At 33.7% G+C, this 20,886-nt stretch overlaps 2 protein-coding genes across 2 annotated transcripts; one reads left to right on the top strand and one right to left on the bottom strand.

The window, feature by feature from the left end:
• Positions 1–1,194: 1,194 nt before the first annotated feature.
• LOC138322928 (ATP synthase subunit d, mitochondrial-like) lies at positions 1,195–10,946 on the bottom strand. Its single transcript, XM_069267167.1, has 6 exons — positions 10,766–10,946; positions 5,895–5,991; positions 4,211–4,288; positions 3,111–3,173; positions 2,575–2,728; positions 1,195–1,700 (listed from the first exon to the last, which is right to left on the bottom strand). Exons 1-6 carry the CDS (start codon positions 10,885–10,887, stop codon positions 1,375–1,377), a joined length of 840 nt encoding a protein of 279 aa, XP_069123268.1. The 5' UTR covers positions 10,888–10,946; the 3' UTR covers positions 1,195–1,374.
• Positions 10,947–11,260: 314 nt separating this feature from the next.
• Positions 11,261–20,131, top strand: LOC138322929 (BTB/POZ domain-containing protein KCTD5-like). The gene is made up of 6 exons (XM_069267168.1): positions 11,261–11,635; positions 13,340–13,448; positions 13,649–13,740; positions 14,118–14,213; positions 14,552–14,677; positions 15,370–20,131. The coding sequence occupies exons 1-6, from the start codon at positions 11,441–11,443 to the stop codon at positions 15,397–15,399; spliced, it is 648 nt and encodes a 215-aa protein (XP_069123269.1). The 5' UTR covers positions 11,261–11,440; the 3' UTR covers positions 15,400–20,131.
• Positions 20,132–20,886: the final 755 nt, after the last annotated feature.

Below are 20,886 nucleotides of genomic sequence, written 5' to 3'. Positions count from 1 at the left end.
AAATACAAAAGATTCCATGTGATCAATTGATATTACATATGGAATTTGGGAAACTATTATTTTACATTTTTCAATGAGGTTTACCATGGAACAAACAAAAGATTCTGATTGGTCATAATCTAGATATTGTAAAACTTAACTAAAAATTGTCATAAAGAGGGGGTTGATGGATAACAGATACTGTGTTTATTCTGTATTTGCATTTTACAGAGTTATCTGCCCTTGCGGGTAGGTATGGATTGTGACGTCATGTGTTTGCGAGCGTAACATCATACTTTTCGGAGAAAATAACGTAAAATGCGCTCACAAAATAATGACATAACAATTGATACCCACCCGCAAGGGGGCTAACTTTGCAATATGCAAAGACAGAATATCCATAAAGTTTTTAAAATATTAAATGCCATCTTGTTGTCATGCTACCAAATGAAATGTCAGAAGTACATGGAAATTTGTGTATGGATAATGAGTGAGTATGTTTTGTTCTGAGGGATGATAATTTTTATAGTCCTATTTCCAAGAATAACATGTCATTTTGTTGCTATTGTCTCAAATGAGTGGTAGCGGGGAATATCAGCTAGCCATTGACTTACAGTTCTAATTTTAACAAATTTGATAGCCCTTCAGCTAGAAATGTTACCCAATATCAGGTCTCTTAGCCCCTTGGGTTTTTATAAGATGTTAAGGGCAAAGGTATCAACAGATGAAAACAAAACAAGGAGCCGCAAAGCATGGCATTAAACCCAAATACATCAAGGTCAAAGTCACAATTATTCAAGTATAAATAATGTTTGTGAGTATTGGTAAACTGTAAAAATGTTTGCGAGTATTGGAAAACTGTTAAAAAAAAAATAAAAATAATAGAATGTAACAAAAAGAAACTGTAATTTTTTTTTGACAGAGTTTCTATGGTAACGGAAAAAATTCCCAAAATGGAAGGTCCGCAATAACAGCACAAGCAGGGCACTTGTCTGATGTATACAGAAAGTTTCAAGTAGCTGTGTTGAACAGTCTTGGAGTTATAGCCCGGAAAAGAATCTCGGATGGATGGATGGAGCCCAAATCAATATCTCCTGCAAACGTGTTTCACGGTGGATAATCGTGGGGAATTAAAAAAGAAAAAAAAGAAAAAAGAAATGAGGAGACAGCAGCCATAAGTTCAATATCAAAATCCATAAATGAACAAAATATCAATTAGAATTTTCAATTTTTAATATCTGTCACTACAACAAACAGTAACTGTGACTGCAAATACAGAATGTCCAAATCTGTTTACCACTGGTAGAAAGTAATTTTTTATTTTAAATCATTTACCACCAGGTACAAAGTCATTCAGTTTTTTTCATAAATTTCACTCTTTATATTAGTTTTAAGTTATGCCTTGTCCTTCTTCTTTTTGCTCATCAAGGATTTGACAGTTCTTCCAATCTCCCTGAATGCTTCCTTTCCTTCCTCATGTTCTTGCCAGAACTTCTTACTTGCGTTTTGTTCCTTTTCCTTATAGGACTGAAGGACAGCAGGCCATTCCGCCTTCAGTCTGTCAGCTTCTTCCTTAGGAGAGTTGTATCCAATGGAGCTGAAGGTATCTAGATAATCTGGCTCTCGTGATTTTACATACTCGTTCTGTACGCTGCTTCTGTAGGGTAGTCTGTACAGAGGCACAGAGGCAAGATCGAAGTCGTAGTAAGCCTGGCTCTGATCTGTAATGTCAAATCAATGGAAAATCACATCAAAATACCTTATCAGATTGTATAATTGTATAGTAAACTTTGTATATTTGTGATTAGATGAACTGTCTGTTCACACCAGATAGACTATAGTGAGTTAAGTACCACACACATCTTGCCAATCATGTATGCATAAATACAAGCCTACTGTTACCAGGTTTTGCCAAGTTCTTGTCTAAACATAAAAGTGAAGTTTCATGTGTCCTCATTGGTCAATTACCGTATTTTCCGGACAATAAACCGCACCTGTGTATAAGCCGCAGAGGCCTTTTTACGATTTTTTCAAGTTTTGTACACGTATAAGACGCACCACTATATTAGCCGCACCCAAAAGTTAGGCCCATGTAACCACGTAACAATCTGTGTACATACGATCGATCTCTATTGAAGTAGGGGTAATGCTTAATTGCTTATCGATCGTTTAGAATCACGAAAATTGTCTGTAAACTTGTACTGTAAATATATAACAAATAAAACTCACAAATGGACTTGGCCATGTTTCTGTTCCTTGTTTATTCTGCTATTATGTAAGCCTACTTTGTGTAAACAAATATGGCGGCCGTACGATTTCACGCTTACTCTCACTCAATTTCAGCATGCTGGTTAAAACTTTTTTCAGTATGCATATGATTTTATTTTATCTCTATTTTGATATATTTCGCGTATTTATTATATTGATGTGTAAAGGATTTACTGTATTATCAAGGCTTGCATCATTAACCTAAATCTGACTTCGATCTGAATATCCCTGACATTCACGGATAAGCCGCACTGGTGTATTAGCCGCACTCCCGATTTTCAGGGAAAAAAGTCACGGCTTATACTCCGGAAAATACGGTATACTTACGGGCAACATCCCCGAAGAAATCTTCGTTCAACATTGTGTGAGGGAATAGGGTTGGTCGGACTTGTGGGTTTGGCATACAGTCAGGGAAATATGCTGTATACAGCTGCATAGTCCATTCATCTTTAGGTGGAAATGCCTTCTTGCAAACCTCGACCTGAAATATACAAATGATGAATATCTTTATTCAACATCATCTGGTATAGCATCCTTACAAACACAACCTCCTTAAATCATTGAAAGTGTGTGTATCTAAACAGGTTACTGTAAACATGCTTATTTTAGCGCAGACAAATTTTAGCGCAAAAGGGCACATTGTAAATAATGATTTTTTAGGATGGATATCAATTAAGGCAATTTGGTTTTCAATAACAAAATTTAGTACTGTACATGATTTAGTGCTTCAAAGACAGTGTGAGAAGTTTGTATACATAAATTTGAAGTCTTTAATAATTTTCTTTTTATTTCTTGGTTAATGGCCCTTAACATTTGTTTTGCATATGCGGAGTATAAAATAGGCTGTGTGATAATATACTTACGACTTCATTCAACTGTTTGATATTCGCATTTTCCTCTGCAATGTATGCCTGTCTTTGCTTTTTCTGAAGTTTGATAAAAAGAAAACTACTGTATTAACTTTGTTGGGCGAAAGTTTAATAGAACATGTAATACAATATCAAATATTCGTCATACTCTTTAGATGTTAAAAGTCATTTCATATCCTTCATTAAGTTTAAACATAATTTCAATAACATCAATTAATTATCAGTCATGTATTCATTTAAGGTTATCTCCCCTTAAGGAATCTGCCAAACTGAGGTCACAGTAGGTTTTATCTATTATTGGTAAATATGAAGACTATACATATACACATGTATTATAAAAGTTTGCTGTCACTACAAACATTTGATGAGGACATACTATAAGACTCTTTCATATGTGGATATGAAGGATAGGGATATTCTACCCGAGGGTCACAAAATGTAGTAAAACCCGAGGCTTGCCGAGGGTTTTGCAACATTTTGTGATCCCGAGGGTAGAATATCCCTATCCTTCATATCCACTTATGAAAGAGTATTTTTCTTTCATACCACGACGTTTTACTGCAATTTTACAACTATAATATCCCGTATTATCCCGCCATTTTGAAATAAATTCGAAGAAATCCACGACTGGAAGTCAATTTCCATACATGAAAAATTACGTGATATTTTCAACACAAATTCCGTTGCTTGCATCTTTTATAGTAAAACCAGTCAATTTTGTGAAAAAAAAAATTAAAATTTTACCGAGGAAATAGAGATTTTGTTGACGCCGTGACGTCACGAGGCTTTATTGCATGGGTAGCCATGCAATACAGCCTCAGGCGACATGAGTGTATTGCCCTAGACCAGCCAGTATTACACGTGTAGGTATGAAAGAAAATACATTCCAAAAACATTCAACATTTGACACATTTTTGTATCAGTAGCTGTGTCTAAGGTAATCATCTAATTAATAACTTTTGTAGAATTACCCTCAATCTCTTTATATGGGACAACAAGGTAATGGCAGCCAAATCATCAATACTTGTTTTACATTTAATTCTTCCACAACATTTCTAAGAATTTTATCATACTAATACAGAAACAATACATACTGCTTCCTGAAACTCCTTTTCTAGTTTTTCAACATTGTTGTTGGTATCTGCTGGATAGGCAACTTTGGCAGCCCCATACTGAAAAGCAGGAGAAATATATAGTTAGGTACGATTTGTTAACTTTAACTCTCACCACTCCAAGACACTGTTTGATTTGAAGTGTTTAGTTGGTTCTGACCAAAGTATTCTCTGCATAATACAGGTATGGTATGCAACCTTATCTACAGTAATTCTGTAAAAGAAAGGAGAAAATGGATGTCGTACTGATTGAGCTACCTGGTCACCAATGATTCAAACTCAGTCCTACTATAATTTAAAAGTTTTAAAACTGCAGAAGCAACTTTGAAATTTATTTATCATATTGTTAATGTGGAACAGATAGATAATGTATTTGTGTGTATCCAAAGTTGTAAAATAACTCAATCATTAATAAGGTGTCTGTACGTTAAAATTTCACCAGAGTGCTACATAACCTGCTACTCCTATCACATGTAAGTTTACCAGGCAGCAAAATCTTATGATAGCAGTTTTTCTTATTGTGAATCCTTGTCATCAAAATGTTAATGTGATGAATACTAAGTTATCATTACCCGGTACCTTAAACCAACTTTCTTTCTTGGCTACCAAATTTCGTGATTTCTGTTTCAAAGCATTTTCGCAGATTCAAATTTGAATTGAAATACTTTTCAATGAACATTGTGTGCAAATCAATGTGAAAGATATTAATTTCACGAAAATAAACTTTCCCGAATTTAAGTGTTAGTCAGAGTATGATGCAAATGAGTAAAGACAATTTTTGTAATCATGTGACGTTCAGACTGCAAGAATAATGTTTAATACAATGTACTTCCAATTTACAAAGTCAAGACTTCCTTTGTAAACTAGAGGTCCATGGTAACATATTACTGTTACAGCATTAAGCCTAACTGACCAATGATTTCAATATAACTTTATAACCAATCATGGTGTCTCACCTGGTAGTTGATATATAAACTTAATAAGAGGATAACCAATACCTGGGGGGTTAAGATCTGTGATTTTTCAAGATTTTTTGGGGGAAAAATGTTTTTGTAGCAAATTGGGAATTTTTAATCGCAAAAAGAGCAGTTTTGGGAAAAAGTTACACATCAATGAACATGGTATTACAGGTGATTAAATATTGTAAAACAGTAAACTGTGTAAATTTATCAAAAGTTGACGGCCGTAACAACAGATTCAGAGTGGTTTGTTTTTAGATTAAACGAGAGGAGAGATTTCTGGGATTTATTTGGTTTTCAGCAATTTGATTTGGGATTTCATTGTAATTAGGAAAAAAATTAGGGGGGGTTTAGCATTGGGAATGGGGTCGGTAAGAATGGGGTCGTTTACCGACCCGAGTTATATAAGGAGAAAAATCACTAAAATATACCATATTCGACCCAATAAGCAGCCAGGGAGATTAAAAAAATGAAAAAAACTGAAAAGGTGCTTAATAAGACAAAATGATTGCAAATCTTTACAGTTTTGGTCTTTATTTATGCCTGGACAATTGAAATTGAGGCCTCAAAAGCTTAAGGGGAAGGGTTGCTCATAGGGACATGGGCCTCCCATGATTGGTGCTTAATGTGTTGAATAGGGTAAATATTAGAATGGCATAACTGACATTCTTGTATAGTGACCTTAAAATAAATTATAATTAACTTACAGCCTTTTCCAAACTGTCAACCACAGCAGCAGGTGCCCCAAGAGACTTGTAGTGAGCGAAATCTATCTTAGGTAAACTTTCTGGGAGCTGGGAAACTCTGAAAACGAAAGTATATACAAATTACAATGCATAAAAGATACACCAGTAGAAATATATATAGAATATACGGTATAATGTTTGATTTTGGTTTTATTAGTTTAACATCCTATGATCCTATTAACAGCCAGGGTCGTGTAAGGACGTGCCAGGTTTGTTGGTCAAGGAAAGCCAGAGTACCCAGTGAAAAACCACCGACCAGCGTTCAGTATACCTGGCAACTGCTCCACATGGGATTTGAACCCACATCCCAGAGGTGGAGCTGCACCATATCTGTGTCAACAACAGAGGTAGTATTGTACTTGGTCGCGACCAGTTACCGTGATGTTACAATTACTGTGATTTCTGCGCACGCTCTATATCCTGCACAATTTTTCTGTATTTTTTTGAACAGCTAAATCACGGTAGCCAGCCAAATGTTCATTCAACAAAAAAATGTTCATTTGCAACCGATATTGCTTGCAAATCTATGTTTTCCTTTTGAAATCAAAGTTTGCAACACTCAATCACAGCGGGGGATAGCTTGAAATCATGACTTACTTGCATTAATCCTGAAATTACATGAAATCATCGTTTATTTTGTTTGTCAGTCGTTTTCAAAAGTCGTCTGCATAAAAGTAGATAAAAGTATGCAAAATCACAGGTATACGGCATGTTACCGATTGGGCAAGGATGAACAGGATCGTAAAACAGAAGGTAGTTTTTACCTGGTGCATACGTCTTGTGTTTACTTTTATTGTATATTGAATTGCTGTAAGTTTTAAATTGTCTACACCTTTGTTTCAACTTTGTCTATTTTACTCTTGCCCAGAGCCGATTCCGAATCTTAGTGATTCCCTGGTCACCTATCGAACGCTCCTTCAGACAGTCCTTTTTTCATGATGCTTTCGATCAGACACTGGAACCCAAAATAACCATGCTATTACGAATATATCTTTCCACTGAAAGATATCAAATACCGGTAGATGTTGGTTGCTTTAATGAAACACAAACTAAGTTTTGGTGCTATAAGCAGGTCTTTAAAAGCGCATTTCCTATATATTTTAAAATCACGGTATCAGGTCCTGTAGGTATTGTCAACTGTACCAATTAACAGTTAAAATAAATAGCATCTGATCAAAAAACAGCTTATAACAATTAAACGACAGTCTGCGACTTTAAGCACTAGTCCGATGCCCACGACTAGTAAATTTACAGCCGGACTAGTGCCAATTGTAATGAACTCGTACGATTGGACTCGTGGCTCCCCATTCGATTATTAATATCATTAAATGCTACATTTATAAGAGCAGTGGTCAATTGCATTTTTCAACACATTTTGAGTGCATTCTTTATGCAATTATTTCAGTCCAAATGCATCATTTTGTAGGAATTTGTGTTCACAAAAGCATCCATACTGCAATGTGGGTAAAAAATTGTAAAATGATCATGACTGAATTTAAGTACTGAAGCAAAACGGCTGTATATTTAATTTGGATTAGTGATTAAATAGTCGGACTTGTAAAATTTTTGGGTTTACTCTAGTCCAAATGACTAACAGCAAAAAAAATTAGTGTCACAGACTGCAACGACTATTGTTACTGAAGCATTTTGGACTAAAGATAATTCATGTTGATTTTCAACGCCTTCTGTGGGTTAGTTTTGACAAATTCCTTAAAAAACCTCGAAAAAATCATGGTTACTGGTCGCGACCCAGTATCTCAACAGATTATCGAGGGTTCAGTGTAACAGGGTATAGCCTCAATATTGTAGCTCAAAAGACTTTTAGACAGAAAATGGTGTCGTCTTTAGAGCTACAATTGGTGCCTATTACTGCTAATGGAGCAAAGTAATAATTATGCAAACCATTATTAAAAGGTTTGCATGCATTTTATCTTATTTGTTTTATATCGCTTACCTACTAGACAATAAAACTGAACCATATAAAATATCAAATTCTCAGCTAGACATTATTTTTTTACATATACAGAGGACTCCACATAATCGAATAACGGTTATTCGAATATTTCGGTTATTTGCATAAAATTCTGCGGTCCCGATTTTTTCCTTCTTTATCTTTGTTTTTCAACTCCGTGTATTTGCATAGACTTTTACATGACCTCCGGTTATTTGAATAAAATATTTGGGAAATTCTAAAAATATAATCGAATATTTTTCAATTTTGCAATGTATTTTTAGCGAAATTCGCCGATATATGTTTCAATTTTACTAGAAATCATCATGGTAACAGATTAACGTTAAAGTATGGCTTGTTATCTTATGCATGAATCTGCAAAGGTATTCGACGCTGTTACGATTTACATCAGCAGCGGTTGATCATATCTTTAGTATATTCACTGGCTCAAACATCTAATTAAAGCATTTGCACTTTCAAATATGTTTATTTATTAACGTAACGTACCTTAGTTCGCGATCGGTTGGAGAAACCATGCTTCCTTATAACATTCGCCATGTATGATCAGTAGTCTCGTTCAACCAGAGTCTTGTTGACTACGACAGACATGTGCGTATCAAGCGTCTCGTTGAACGAGACATAAAAGCATGCAAAGTCGGCGTGCAATGACTACCGCAAGTTTCGTACAGTATGTAAGCTTAGGATAAAAAAGATACTTGCTACGTTGTTTCATTGCTACTTGAATATGCATTAATTTCTGAAATGTTATCAAGCTATTCGCCGTATAGATCAACAAACAGGGAGAATTCTCAAAACACATTTAGGTCGAGTGAACGCATGGCTTCATCACCTGCCGCCATTTTCGAATTCATATGTGTAAAAACAACACTACTAGTTGATCGGCACTTTGAAGTTTAATCACGATCGTAAGTTCATTTTGCCAGGCAAATGTACGTAAATTTGTTTATTATTTAGGTTCAGAATTGTAGACACAAATCCAATCCTGTTTTGTAGAATCTAATAGCATTTGATATTAGCTGTTTCTCAAATATTCACGTGTCGATCTAACGTAAACAAGAATCTAATATTGGGAATTTTTTTGTTATTAAACATATTAAAATCGATTTACAACTTCGAAAATAATTACTTGTTGTTCGTTTTAAGTGTAAATAATTAACATATTTATCAAGTAAACGAAACGAAACCTATTTGCCTATTCACACATATGTGTGGGGTCAAACGGAGGTGCAAAATGTCATCTCCGCCTATTCGAATACTCCGGTTATTTGCATATTTTCTTCTGGAAAATGACCTATGCAAATAAGCGGAATCCTATATACATATCAAGGCCTTTCTGAAGAGAATTTATACCGGAAGTCTTCAAATTATGAATTTGACGTCTTGTGAGCGGTACGGTAGATATTAAGAATGGTAGTTATGTTTGTTTAGGATAACAACATTATGTAAATGCTTGTATACGCATAAATTAATGGGAAACCTACAACAAAGTATAGAAAATTTTGCCCGAGTGATTTTCGGAGGCAGTGCTCCACTACGATACATAACGTCATGTTACCCAAATTGGCACGCTACCCAAAATGGCACACTTTTTGATAATAATGCTTTCGTTTTAATTCACTTTGGAAATTTTCTTTTAGCTGTTGCTATAATTATTCCCTGATCATCATGAAATATTTTAATGGTGATATTTCCACATGACCATTGCTAGGAGGAATTTTATACAGAGATAAACTTGAGAAAATACCTGAAATCAAGTGTTACTGTAAATATTGCCCCGTGCGATGACTCTAGTTTTCCTCTTTTCGTTCAAAAGTCTGCTCTAAAAAGTGGGGAAATGGTATAAACTATGTCTAAAATACAAATTTAATCAATTTAGTTGTCAGTTATTTGGTAGCTTCATAGTTCAGAGCTGTTTTATCCTCCATAGATGTCGATTTTCTAGTATGGAAATTTTCATCTGCGATAATGTGCGCATGCGAAATGAAACCAAGGTGCGCTCGAATAGCACTTATAAATCCAAGAGTTACCTCCCTTATACCATTTATATGTTTATTTAACAACACCACACACACAAAGCTTCAAAAGTCAAAATATGTATGAATATTGTCGTAAAAATCATGTAAGAAAGGCAAGTGATAACCATAAAGATGAAATTTTACCTGCCTATTGACAACATTGATTTTGACGTAAATCATTCTAAAAATACATATGGAGAAAAGTGTTTAATGGCAATAATTGTTGATATTTGTATTGTAGTTTCAATAAAAGTCGAATTATATTTGAAATATACCGGTATTTTTCTATGCTCGCTGTTTTTACCTGGGTGTGCCAATCTGGGTACCCGCACCTGGTTGATAACAGGTGCGCTCCAGACCTGTATCCAAGGATGCTATTTATGGAAACACGTGCAGGAAGAATTCCATACATAGACCAACAGACAGATGATAGGCTCTATTTATGAGATTGGTACAAAAATTGGAATTATATTGCAATCTGACAAATAGATGCTTAAAAATAAGAAAAACGTGTGCCAATCTGGGTTACATGACGTTAGGGACCAATGCGTACCCGGCCGAAATGTATAGTAGGCCGGGTACGTATATTCGTTCTATACAGGCAGAAATATATAGGATAGAGTTCTATATTGGTAAATTTCCATGTATCATGTGCGTTTTCTGGTAAGCTGTGGTATATGTAATGTGTAATCTTTTTCATTTAACTCATGCAATTTTCTTTCTATGAGTCTTCGCATGCAAACGTTGTCTAAAAAATGAAAATAATTCTCAACTTGTTCTAACAGAAACCGGTAACATTGTCATACACTTTTGTCATATCACAAGCATTTTTCTTGCACACTTACTTTCCTGAATATGTATCAGACAACAGTTTGAATTTCTTGAAATATGGAAGGTTGCCATCTGACACCCTCTCTCTAAATGCCGCCCAGTTAACGGCGGATTTGGCCAATCTTTTACTCGCCATGGTCCCAGTAATGGCGTTCTCAAGGGCATTGCCGGCTGTTCGTCAGGGTTCGTCAGGTTTTGCTCTATCCTGTATGGCTGTACCGATTAAACTGGATTCTTGCGGTAAACTGAACAGTTGCGTTATCAACATAATTTAGATAACCTATCGATAAAATAATGCAACGAATGTATGAAACAAATATGTAGTACCATATTTTTTACTGAAATAAGTTCAAAATCTTTGCATTGTGTGATTAATAGTTTTAATGTTGAATGACATTTCGAACCATTTTAATCGGTTTCACCGAAGCAGCCATGGAGTCAATGGCGTGCACGAAATGAGTTAGCGGTTTCACGTTAGAAATCCTGATCATTACTATGTTTAAATGTCTTGAAGTTGATAAGCGCATGACTAACCAAGATAAGATTTTAATTCATCAGTTGTGAGACAGAATATCAGAATAACTAAATGACATTTCGTCACAATAATAATCATTTTTCAGGGCTATCTTCCTGATCTTATCCATCAGTTAGGATAGCAGAAGGCTCCAAGTGACTTTTGCATATTTGAAATGGCAACGGAACCTGGAAAGGACAGTGTCAATAATGTGCCAGAATGCTCAACATCCACAAGTAGAAAAAGTCAATGGGTGAAATTAAACGTGGGAGGAACTGTGTTTATGACGACAAGGACAACGCTTTGTAGAGATCCAAAGTCTTTTCTATACAGACTAGTCCAAGATGAACCTGACCTTAACACGGATAAGGTATTATAACTAGCAAATCGGCTGCAGTTTATACATAACTAAATGATCGGTGTATAGTACTGTGTATCTGCTGTAGTTCATACAAGTTCCCCTCCAGCATCTGCATGTGTACAGTAGCGAATCGGTTTGTCCTAATTATTACCTCATATAGAAAACACCGAGGCGCTATTTAAGTTTAAAAGAACAGTTATTGGAGCGGCAAAATAAGCCAAACTGAATTTTGACATATAAAGGTTTTGACACATTAAGTGTATGTGAAAATCATTGCACATAGTTAAATGACTTAAATAAGATTTCTTACTTTTTCAAGAGGTTTATATATAAGTCTTTGTTGTTTATGTTGGCACATTTCAACAATAAATAAGGTCATATAAGTAAAATAATTTTATGTGTTTTCACGTTTTTGTAAAATGATACCATGGTATATATAAAATCAATTTAACTAAACATAAATTTTAAATTAACGTTTCACATCCAATTTAAGGTAATTCTCTCTACAGTTATCAAGTTTTCAAAAATTACTGTATTGATTCATGAAAAAATGCATATTAACTTTTAGGTCAAGTTAGCTGTAAATTATCTCAACTATGTACATTGTATGTACAAATAAAGATGTACACATTTGAAAATACATATACTCCATAATAATGTGTTATTGGCAAACTTGCAAAAGATATCCTTATAAGTTATCATGAACATGAATGAGGTCTAGATCTGAAGGAACAAGTATATATGAATTATCTCCCCTTTGATAATCAATTACAGCAAAACCTGACCATAAATACCACCTAACAAGCATAAAAGAACTTTATACACAGGTCAAATTGTATTGGAATGAGTCCAAGAAAGTGGCAAACAGGTGGTCTTATTCAAATGTGGCTAAGACAAGATTTACAGTATCACCTTAAGTATTCGAGTGATCTCCCCTTTATTGACTGCATTGATTATCTATGACATTTTTAATCTGTTTAACATTAATACATATGTGCAAAAACAAAATGATAGGCAGTATCTTGGTCAATTTTGGTTGAAATGTAAGTTTTCATTTAATTTGCCAGAAATAATATATCAGGTATATGGATAAAAGGAGATTTTATAAAACCAGATAATCAAGTATCTTGCAGAGGCGAATTTTAGTTTGAACTTTATGACCTAAATGCAATGAAAAATATTTACATATTGAAAATTATTTATTTATTTTATAATTAACATTATCAAAACCATTTATGTTCAACAATTAGACTTTCAATATTGATCATGAATAAAGAATTTGATATATAGTCTGGAAATCACTCACGTAGGACAGATTTATAGAATAAGTTTCAGCAAATATATCAAAGATGGAAATAAATTGTTTATAGTTTTATAACAATGAAAAAATAATTGCTTTAAAATGCTTAACAAAGGTGAACAGAATTACTTGCCTTTTGCACACAATTTTAGTAATTACTTTATTTTTTATATAAACTGAGTGTAAGCATTAACAGTTTTAAAAATAATTTCATAGTAAAGTAATCAAATTGATTTATATTTTGTTGAGTGGTAATTTTATCTTGATTACTGATATTGACTTTACATTAATATAATAATATCTTACTTTTCAGTGATTTTCCACTGCACCTGTCCTGTTTGACAAGAACCAGTTGTAACTGACCTCTTATTAAACTGTTACTTTAAAATTTATTTTATTGTTTCTTTTAAAAGGATGATAATGGTGCCTACCTTATTGATAGAGACCCAACCTATTTTGGTCCAGTTCTGAATTATCTACGACATGGAAAATTAGTCATCAACAAGGATTTAGCAGAGGAAGGTATACTATTTCACTTTTATTATTTTAAATCTGTGTTTTGATTGCAACAGTTAAAGTTAAGTTAAAATACTGAAGACAGAAAGGAAAGAAGATGCACTGCAATACATATTTGTATTTTTGCAGTTTGATAAATAATTATTAAAAAACTTGAACTAAAATACATAAATTAGAAACTAAGAAAAAATGCTATGTGTTTTTAGGAATCCTAGAGGAAGCAGAATTCTACAACATAACAGATTTGATAAAGTTAGTGAAGGAGAAAATTACAGAGAGAAATGCAAAGCAGAACCAGGTAGGAAATACAACTAATATGTGATATATTAAATGTACAGGTATATATATATATATAGGGTTCCATGAATCTGATTATCTACTGCAGACTTGATGAATATATTGGGCTTTTGACAATGACCGATATAAAAGTAGCTAAGAATGTGAGATACAATGATTCCAAATATAAATGTGGCCTAATTGTGATTCATCAACAAGCCCAAAACCTAAAAGGCATCCATATACGACAGCTGAAGAATTTTATTGTTCTTACTTAAAGCCTTATTGTTTATCATTTGATCATAAAACATTTCTCAAACTCAATAATAGAAAAGTAAGATCACATACATTTTCAGTTAACAGTCTGAGTTAATCATTATGTCAATCATTATTTTACAGTCATTCACTAAAAGTGTGTACCGTGTCCTGCAATGTTCGGAGGAAGAGTTAACACAGATTGTGTCCGCTATGTCTGATGGCTGGAAGTTTGAACAGGTAAGTGCTATATGTTTCATTATAATGTTGATGTAAACAAAAACAAACATTTCATCATCTTTTCTCATAAAAAAAAAAACCGAAATTAAAAAATGGAAAAAATTGCAATGTGTAATGTCATGTTCCTTAGTACACAGTGTAAGTGGCAAAAGAATTCTGTCCAAAATATTAAAACAAATTCTGATCATTGTTTAAAATCCTGATACAGATTTCTGACCCATAGTGTTTCATTCTGTCATGTGTAGATACTTATCTTGAAAATTACTTCCTTTCTGTGTACAATGGAGTATGTTATTATTCAGAAGCTGTTATATTTTACCGTTACTGGTTTGTTTCAGCTTGTGAATATTGGATCCCAGTATAACTATGGTAGTGAAGACCATGCTGAGTTTTTGTGTGTCGTGTCTAAAGAATGCCCAAACATTGTAAATGGACAGGACCCAGAACCAACCGACAGAGCAAAGGTAAAAGTCACAGTGATGAATTCAAGTATTTCTTTGTTTGTTTATCAAGGGTTTGTGAAGCTGGGTGGGTTTGGGTTTATTAGTGTACCATTTAGCCAGGTTCATGTAAGGATGTGCCAGGTTTGTTGGTGGAGGAAAGCTGGACCACTCGGAGAAAAACCACCAACCAACGATCAGTATCTAGCAACTGCCCCACATAGGATTCAAACTCCAGACCCAGAGGTTGAAACCACTCAGCCACCGCAGCCCCTGTGTAGCTGGGTGATCCGGGCGAGAGGGATGGTATACACTATTTTTTAATATCAGGAGTTTTTATTTGTTGACCAGCATTAATTTTGTTTATATTGTTACCAGGGGTTTGCTAAATATGATATCAGTGTAGGTCTAATTGGGTTAAAACATTATTATTTATCAGAGTTACTTGCCTTTGCATGGTCTAATTGGTCAGCGCAAAGTAATGCACTGAGCATATTATCCAGAATTATATACTATTGACGGAGGGAAACAAAGGGAGGTAATTCTGATCGATCAAATTGATGTCAGTTTTTTAATTGTATTCAACTTCAAACGATACAACTCTGACTCTGAAAGACAATCTATTTTACTGTCATCTAAGACACTATATTTAAGTGCATATTTATACATGACCTACAATACAACTCTAAACAATGCACAATGTATTTCTTTGCCAGGTGTTACAACAGAAGGGATCAAGAATCTAGAGAACACCTTCAGTTAGAGCAGGCTTATGCTCATAGATGTGCTCACAGTTTATTGACAGTGGAAAATACCAAGCCAAATGTCAACAACCAAAAGCAAGTCATTACTATGATTGAGGAACTTTTTTTATTTAATATTTTTATGTACATGTACATGTATTTTTGAAAGCACAAGTCTCCTAAAGACATGGTTACCTGTATATATATATTCTATACTGGAATATTAAAGGTAACATCGGGTCCATTCCAACAAAATTTTCTGATCAATACGATTTAAAATCATATGGAAAAACATATGAAAATTAAACCACTGTTTCAAACATGCCATGTAAAAGCAAGTGAACTGCTGATACAGGGCTATAACAGCCATTAGAGATGTTTTATGATGCGTTGAGTATCATACCTGATGATACTAACCACATTTCAACTGACCGGAGTTTTACCATGTATTTCTAACTTCTAATGTTATATGGTGGGGTTTTAAGTGCTATGTTCATACTGCAATAGTTTTGAATATTTTAATATAAATTTCAATTTGTGAACTTGTATTGGATGTGTAATGTACAATTATTATATTTATGAGGATCTCCTCTGCTACTTAGTGGGAGGTCGGCAAAGGTCAAGGAGGATCTTGATCTGATTGTTTTGGAAACTATACCAAACTAAGCTTACATTAATAGTATTTACTCTGTATTTTAAGATTAATGTTAAATTTGTTTATAAATTCTTATGAAATATTAAATGAAATTGTATTGCAATACATTGCCATTTCAAAACTGTATTGTAATATTTATTGTAACATATATTAGTGTTACAGTGTTATTGCCCACCTCTGTCTGATGAGAGCTCCGTGTTTCATGCTAGTATATATCTAATCATCAATCTCATCGTCGTTGTAGCTGTTTCTCTAGAGTCAGAGTTTGCTTTGGTCGTTCTCATGGCGGTGTGCTATGTACATAAGTGTACTAATGCCGGGTACTGAGTAAAGTACCAATTTCCATTTCACATAAGTGTTAAAAAGTTTTGGAAGATCTTCATTTAAAACTGTGACATCATTGTCGATCTCATTAACCATTGACAAGGTTTTCTATTGTTGATATCACTGTCTATCATCAGTATACAAGTGTTGCCTGTGTGTTCTCATTACCTTTCAACAAGTAACATTCGTTAGCCCCAGCCCTGATAGAATCATATTATCACTGTTAAAAATGTTGGTATTTTTATGTTGCCATACCATTTTAGCTGTGCTTAGCATTAAAGAATTTTGAAATGTGAATCTATGGTTTAATATTGTTATGAGAATGCTTATTGTGTGTGGGTATGTAGTTATGTTTGGCTGCGAGATGTGTGTAACCAGTGTTTTTTGTCTATCTCCAATTTTTACAACCAAATCTGAACTACAGGTGTTGTGCTTTAGTGAAAATAGTCATTGCTATAACATACATCTAAAACAACCACTGTGTCAGCTCATTGTTATGTTAGATAGCAAACCAGGAAAGCAAAATGTAAATCTGGTGGGCAACATGTGCAAAGTTGGATTATAATATTTCAAAATCCTTCTTATGAATTTCAATATAGGTAAATTAAGATTTTTTTTTCTTATACAAATGTATTGTAAATGATAATTGAATGATTATGTCTTAATCTACAGCTTTAAAAATCAGTAAATTATTGTCTTAACTTAAACTCTTATTGATCAATAAATCATTTCATGTTTTGAAGTCATATGGACTGTTCAATATAATTATGTCTAATTAAGTGTTAAAGGACTGGTAATAAATAATGAAATATTATGTCTTATCATTAAAGTTTAGGAACTGGTGAATAATTTCATATGTCTTATCTTACAATTATAGATCAATAGATGGTATGTCTTATCTGTATAGGAGTACAAATGTCTATGGTAGAATGTAGCTGTAGATCTGTTGGTGGGTAGCATTGCTACCAACAGAGTGTATAGGTAACAGAGGCATCGGTATGCATTGAGATTAGTCGGTAAGTTTTTACATCAAATGTTCTTGAATATAGATATAATTGATATATCAGCCATAATTATGAAAAAGAGTGCCACTACTGTTTTTTGTGACCGTTGTACACTGTGCTGTTTTAGGTGGGATCCATGCTGATTTCGCATTTAATACATAAATGTTTTCAAGGTTTTGTATGAGTGTTGTTTTCTAAGAGAGTTTGCTATATAATATATATATCAACCACTTGTTTAATATTGTCAATTAGACCATGAAAAAAATGTTATTTTTATTGAACATCTGCATGTTTTGATATTGGCTCACCTAAAGTTTAGATTTGATTGTGTCCAGACAAAGTATCTGTCGTCTGTCACCATTTCATTTTAACATTGCTTGCTCAGATCTAGAACTGCTAGAAAGATTGTCAAGTGATGATTTCAATTATACTATAAATTCTTAAAATATTAAACGTTGTTTGTTTATAGTCTATAAACTAACAACAAAGTTTAATATTTTAAGAAGGCAAACAATTTTAAAACAATGGTAAAAATGTGAAATCATGTTATGATTATAATGAGAGAATCATTAACTGATGATCTAGACATTATTTTTTAAGATGCAAAAAGAAGGACAATTTCAATTAATTTAACCAGGTGAGTCATTCAGGTAAATGAATTGAGAGGTCAAAGGTTTTTTTAAAATAGATACGCAGATATTGTTATCCCTGTTAAATGAAGATGTATATAGAAAAGGTATCTTCATGTAACAAATTATATTATAAAGATTTAGTTGGTTGTTGTAATGTGTCCCTAGACGTCCCACCTTTGGCTAGTAAGAAGTACACCAGTTATTGTTGGTTGTGTTTGTTAGCATTGGCATTATGAGTTACAATCGTAAACATTTTTGTGCTAATACGTCTGCTAACATTGACATTATGAGTTACAATCGTAAGCATTTTTGTGCTAAGATTTTGTGAGTGATGACATGAAAGTCATGTGAGCTTTTAATAGTGATGTTCAAAATTTTCTGTATTATTATTGCAGATGTCTGCAGATAAGCCCCTGCTCACCAATAAGCCCCCTTATTACACTGGGTAATGCTACACATATTCCATCTCTGCATATTACTGGGTTATCTGCTCTTAATAATTGGGATTGATTCTAATATCAGTACTTTGTGCGAGAAAATCATATCATTTCCTTTGTAAATATGATGGTATGCCAAGAAACACACAATATTTCAACTGTCTACCTGCAAGGGGAGATAACTCTGTGATAAGCAAAGACTGAATAGGGTGCATACTATTAAAACCCTTCACTTTTTAAGCTAGGGCATGTAATACAGTAGAAAAATTTTAAACTCTAAAGAACAAAAGAAAGAAATGTGTGTGATATTTACTAAATGTTTATCAATTGTCCTGATGGACTAGGTTCGTTTAAAACATGTACATTATAATTGTCATTGTATAGAACTTCTCAATGACAATGTTCACTGGCCACTCTACAGTCACCATATCTCTAGGATTCCCCTGTACAGTGGTTTATTACAGCATGACAGTGCTGACTTCTCAGGGCAACATCTAAGGTGGGGCACATCACACTCATAAGTTTGTCTTTGTCTCCCCAATTATTTTCTTTGATCAAATTTGTGCATCACCTGTTAAGACCAAAGGAACCAATTTTAGTGTGGTGCAATGTCTGTCAGTCTGAACTTATTTCTCATTAGTATCTTAATTTGTGGAAAAAATGCCATTGAGCATCACTGGGATGTAGAAGTTGAATTTGTAAAAGAAATTTTGATTTTTACTTGCCCAGTAATTTGGTATTCCGTAGGATTGAAACAAGATGGTGACAGTGGTAGCTCTGTCATCACCTTCACACAGGTTTCTGTGAGATCATTCAAGTTCTCCTGAGCCTATCTCAACATCTTCTAGGGTTTCCTTACAATAAATGGTTGTTTGGGAATGCTTTTCAGGTCTGGAAATCAAAGGTCAAGGTCACTGTTATTGAAGATATTTGTTTCCGTGTGATAACTCAGGATCTGTTGGGCCAGTAAGTTCAAACATTAGGTGATGCAACAATTTTACCTGAAGTGTCTGCTCTGTAAATGCTTTGTTCCAAGTGCTATCAGTCTTGCTTGTGGAAATAAAAAAAGGCTGTTTTTTTGGAATCAAAGTAGTCACTTACAGCTCGAGAGTTCAATAAATGTTTAAGTTTCTCATCCATTTTGAGAAATAAATTTCCTTTCCATTAAACAACACTGACCTGGATTTTGATAGGCTGAAATTACCAAAGCTTTGTAAAATATATGTTCAGCATTACCAAGTGTTAAAGTCATACCTTCATTTCATAAAATATACAGTCATCAAAGTTTCAAATTTGAGAAAACATTTTGAAGGGAGGAACGTGAGCAATGCAGGCCTAATGGGTATCAATACTGACCAATCATAGAATGTTTTAGAACAATCCTGATTTACAATCATTCATTGAGAATTATAGGTATGTTACCAGGTAATTGGTCCGGTTTTTTTATCATGACACAAATAACATTTATCTGGGTTTAATGCACTTCTCATCAAGATTTTTGTTAGAAGCCCCAAGTGAAAACTGCAGGTTGGCAATCCAGGTTGATTGGATTTGTAACCATGCAGTACATAATATATTTCTGTTATTCTGTAGACTCTTTAACACACGAGCAGTTATATTGATTGATATGCATACAATTTTGTCTATATGTAAAGTGATATTTTCATTAAATTTATAAATGTGTCCATCGTTAGCTTATTATTTTTGCTTAGGCCAATAAAAAAATGTCTGTTCAAGGCTACATTGGCACCAAAAAAAAGGGTTAGTATTTGGGAGGATTTTATTTTTTTTAGTGTCTTACACTCTCAAATAATGGCCGGAACCGGAGTTTTAGATCGAAATCCTGACTTTTTCATAGAAAAGTGGGGAAAAAATTAGGGTTGGTCGGGTAACTCTAAATAGACATAGAATTTTTTTGGCCTTAGAGTGAATTACAGTATCACTATATAAAGTTTAACAGTTTTTACCTGTGACCTTGAAAAATGGTACAATGTAAATGCATTTGGACAAATATCTTGTCTTATCTTAAAGATGCTCCACCGCTGACAAATGATATTTTTTCACTATATAAAACAGGAGCAGACGATTTAGTATTTTTCTTCAGTTACAAAAGTTACTTACTTTACACCATTACCACCATTGAAAAGTTTGAGCTTCTAATTTTACTTCAAGTTAAAAATATGAAAAACAATTAATTGCATCCCGAAAAAATTCTGTGACACTATATCCTATATGGAATGAAATACTGATTGCGCATGCACCAAAGGCAAAATAAATTATTTCATATTATTTTTTGTGTTAATTAGGCATATATATACACGATTAAACACCAATTATTGTTCAAATGATTAATATCATTTAAGCTCTGTCGGCGGTGGAGCATCTTTAACAAATAAGCATTTATCAAAGCATTGTACTGATCATATTACCTTATCTGC

This window comes from Argopecten irradians, chromosome 5 (assembly GCF_041381155.1).
Source record: "Argopecten irradians isolate NY chromosome 5, Ai_NY, whole genome shotgun sequence".
Classification (NCBI taxonomy): Eukaryota; Metazoa; Mollusca; class Bivalvia; order Pectinida; family Pectinidae; genus Argopecten; species Argopecten irradians.
The sequence above is the reverse complement of the archived record's forward strand: the minus strand, read 5'-3'. Positions and strand labels throughout refer to the sequence as shown.